Source organism: Corylus avellana, chromosome ca11 (genome assembly GCF_901000735.1).
Source record: "Corylus avellana chromosome ca11, CavTom2PMs-1.0".
NCBI classification, from domain to species: Eukaryota; Viridiplantae; Streptophyta; class Magnoliopsida; order Fagales; family Betulaceae; genus Corylus; species Corylus avellana.
Genome location: NC_081551.1, coordinates 19,785,106 through 19,788,628, shown reverse-complemented (window position 1 = coordinate 19,788,628; position 3,523 = coordinate 19,785,106). Strand labels below are relative to the sequence as shown.

Sequence of the window (3,523 nt, the reverse complement as noted above, 5' to 3'; positions counted from 1 at the left end):
CAGTTGTGGGTTTGTTCTGTCGCCAGGGTTTTGGGTTTCTTGCACTTTTCATTTTCTGAACAAAGGTAATTATTCGTTTTCTTTTCCATATTGTAATTTTAGTTTTAGTTTTTGTTTATATTTGATATTCATGATCTTGCTTGAACTCTAATTCTATGCCAAAGCTGATGAAGCTCTTCTCACACATGTTTGGCTGTTGAAATGTAGAGAATTACCATTATAGTTTTGAATATATTTATGAATTCTAAGTTTTTGGAAACAAAAGCAATATAAAAGATTTTATTTTTATTTTGGTGGGTGGGGGTGGAGAAGAAGAAAAGAGAAGGAAAAGGATTGGTCAATTTGATAATGTTGGAAATATTTAGATTAGGAAGCTTCATGATCTGGTAATGATATATTGCAATGGAAGCCCAAGGAGAATTTAATTCTATTTGTTTTGTTCTTTTATTTGCATGTTCTATTCTTAGAATATGCTCGTTTTGTAATTTGTGTTTTATTAATTTTTTTTTTGTCCTGTGAATATTTATTTGGTTAGTCCTAGTCCACCACTCTGGATTCTGGAACAAGCAGTATATAAAAGGGTGTGATGAATCTCAAAGTTTTAAAGGCAAAGCAAACTTTACAATTGGCATTCCTTCTGGGTGTGTGCTTCTGGTTGCTGTACCAGATTGAGCACTCACACAGCAAGGGGAAGGGCTATGGAGGAAGCATACAAGGCAAGCTCAATGATCAACATGGATTTATTGTTTTGGGGCGTAAATGGGATGCAGGGTGGTCGAGTGGTGATGATATGAATCTTGTGGGAGAAGGTAAAAGAAAAGAGGATGGAGGGGTTGGAGATGATGAATTGGATGGAAATGCTGATGAACAATTTGGAAAGTATATGGTGTTTATAAACAATGAGGAAAATAACTCTGATGATTCATGGGGAAACTTAAAAAAACAAGCTAAGGAGGATTTAGAAAGACAAATTAAGGAACCAGAAAAGAACAAGGAAATGATTTCTGATGATACTCTTAAACAAGACCAAGATGTTGAAGCAGGCAGCTTAAATAGGGAGAATGAAGAAGACAAAAACATTGTAGAAAGCAAAGAGGAGATTGCAGAGCAGCCTAGTGGAGTGGCCAATAATGTTGGTGTTGTTGGCAGAAGTGAAATGTTGGATGGAGTGATGATCCAAGGCTTTCATGATGAGAATGGGGTTCCACAAGATGGCAACAATCCTTTAGACTCCACTCTGACTGATCATCATTCAAGAGATGATCATGATGGAAACTTTCTAAATCAAGAAACCTCTTTAAATTCAAGTAATTATAGTAGATTCAGTGAAACTTTCTCAAGAGATGATGCAGATACCAAAGAATAAAAGCAGAGCTTAGAAGACTCAAAAACAGTGATCATGCAACAGATGATGCAGAAATCAATTCTCAAACCTCAAAAATCAATCATGTTTCAGAAGCTTCACAATAAGATAGATTAGACACAGAAGATTCTCATTCTATTTCTAATTAGCAACATATTCAAGTTGAGCTCACAAACACAAAGATCTGCCCATTTGGTTCTCTAAGCAACTCTAGCCTTCACATGTGAGGTTTTAGTTCCAGAAAGGGGAGAACAATTTTTTTTTTTTTTTTTTTATCCTTTACCATGTTGAATTTATATTTGCTCTGGAATTGAAGTAATTTTTATAACCAAATTCTTTTACTTTTACTGTCTCTTGTATCATTTTAAAGTTGTGGATATGATCATTAACTTACACTCCGATAGCAGAACAACTTGCTCCAATTTTAAAAATCCAAATACGGACTTTGTAAAAATTGTAAGGATTTAGGCGTTGGCCAAAATTTAAAGAAATTATGAATATATTAAATTGACACTTTTTAAAGTTTATGAGTATAATTGTGAAATGATAAAAGATCAAAAGAAATTTCTTTTTTTAAAAAAAAATTATTAAATATTATTCCAGTACATATGGTTTGCACCAAAATTAAATGGCCACCTAGGTTTTCAAAAATATCACAAATGGTACATGTGGTAAGCCAATAAACTCACTTGATACCTTTGTCAAGATTCCGTTAAATTTTTTAACGGAACGCCACATCACTCTTATACGTGGGCGCCATATGGCGTAGCACTTAGATTTTTGGATGCCACATCATATTTTATTTTATTTTAAAAAAAAATCCAAAAAAAAAAAAAACCGCTAGAGTGGTCGAACGACCCCCTTGGGGCCAAGGGGGTGGTTCGGCCACCCCCTAGAGCCAAAACCTCAAAAAAAAAATTTTGAGGGTTTGGCCCAAAAAAAAGGGGATTTTTTTATTAAAAAAAAGATGAAACTTCACTTACCCTATGAACTTTCGTGTCTTTTACAAACACTCTCTCAACATTCAAAATCTCTCACTTTAGTGTATTGAACTTTCGTTTTGTTCCAAATACTCCTTACCATTAGATATTGCAGTCAAATCAAATGGTGAAATAAGTAAAAGACCTTTATATCCTTAAAAATTTTAAAAATTCCAAATGTACCCTTATTTATAAATAAAAAATTATTATTATAATTATTATATTACAAAAAAAAAAAGTCTCAAGTGACCCACCCACCGACCGTCTTTTTTTTTTTTTTTTTTTTTTTTAAATTATGACCCGTGGGTCACAATACGGGTAGGTTAGATCCACCAGTGAACCCATGGGTCAAGAGTTTTTTTTTTTAAAATAAAAACTAAGGGTATTTTAGAAATTTCACACCCCTCCGTTAGGATCTAACAGAAAATCATAACGGAAGGGAGAAAGTGGAAGGAAATCAAAGTTGGCTACACCAAAGTGGGAGATTTTGAACGTTGAGGGTGTTTGCAAAATGCGCAAAAGTTTATAGAGGGTAAGTGAAGTTTCCCCTTAAAAAATATATATATATATGATGTGGTATCCAAAAATTCAAGTACCATGCCACGTGATGTCCACGTATAAAGGTGATGTGGCGTTTCATTAAAAAACTTAACAGAATCTTGACAGGGGTACTAAGTGAGTTTATTAGCTTACCTCAGGTACCATTTATGGTATTTTTAAAAATCTAGGTGGCTATTTGATTTTGGTATAAACTATAAGTACTGAAAATAGTATTTAACCAAAGAAAAACAGAAGTAAAATTTTCCCGAAAATTAATATTAATATCACTGATAAATGGATGTTTTCAAACTAGAAGTAAATCCAGCATATAAGCAATAGAGAGGAGCTATATATATGTACATTCTCTCCCGACCCCAAATATCCGACGATATTTTGAAAATTGAGAGAATAAAAAAAAGGACCAAGGAAGAAAATAAATCAATTTCTCTAAGCGATAATCATCTTCATAGTAATTGATTGTCCTCACCGTCCCTCTTTTGAAGAAATTAAAGAGCAATTTGTTGAATTAGGGCCACCAATTTCATCATCGCATCTGGAAAAGTCAAGAGCATAGTATATATATATATATATTCTCTCTTTTTTCCCCCTTTTCTTTTTCTTTTCCTTTTCCTCCTCTGTT

General features: G+C 33.3%; 1 protein-coding gene across 1 annotated transcript; it reads left to right on the top strand.

Moving 5' to 3' along the window:
• LOC132166730 (uncharacterized) lies at nucleotides 1-1,602 on the top strand. The gene is made up of 2 exons (XM_059577603.1): nucleotides 1-65; nucleotides 536-1,602. Exon 2 carries the CDS (start codon nucleotides 587-589, stop codon nucleotides 1,364-1,366), a length of 780 nt encoding a protein of 259 aa, XP_059433586.1. The 5' UTR covers nucleotides 1-65; nucleotides 536-586; the 3' UTR covers nucleotides 1,367-1,602.
• The last annotated feature ends 1,921 nt before the right edge of the window (nucleotides 1,603-3,523 follow it).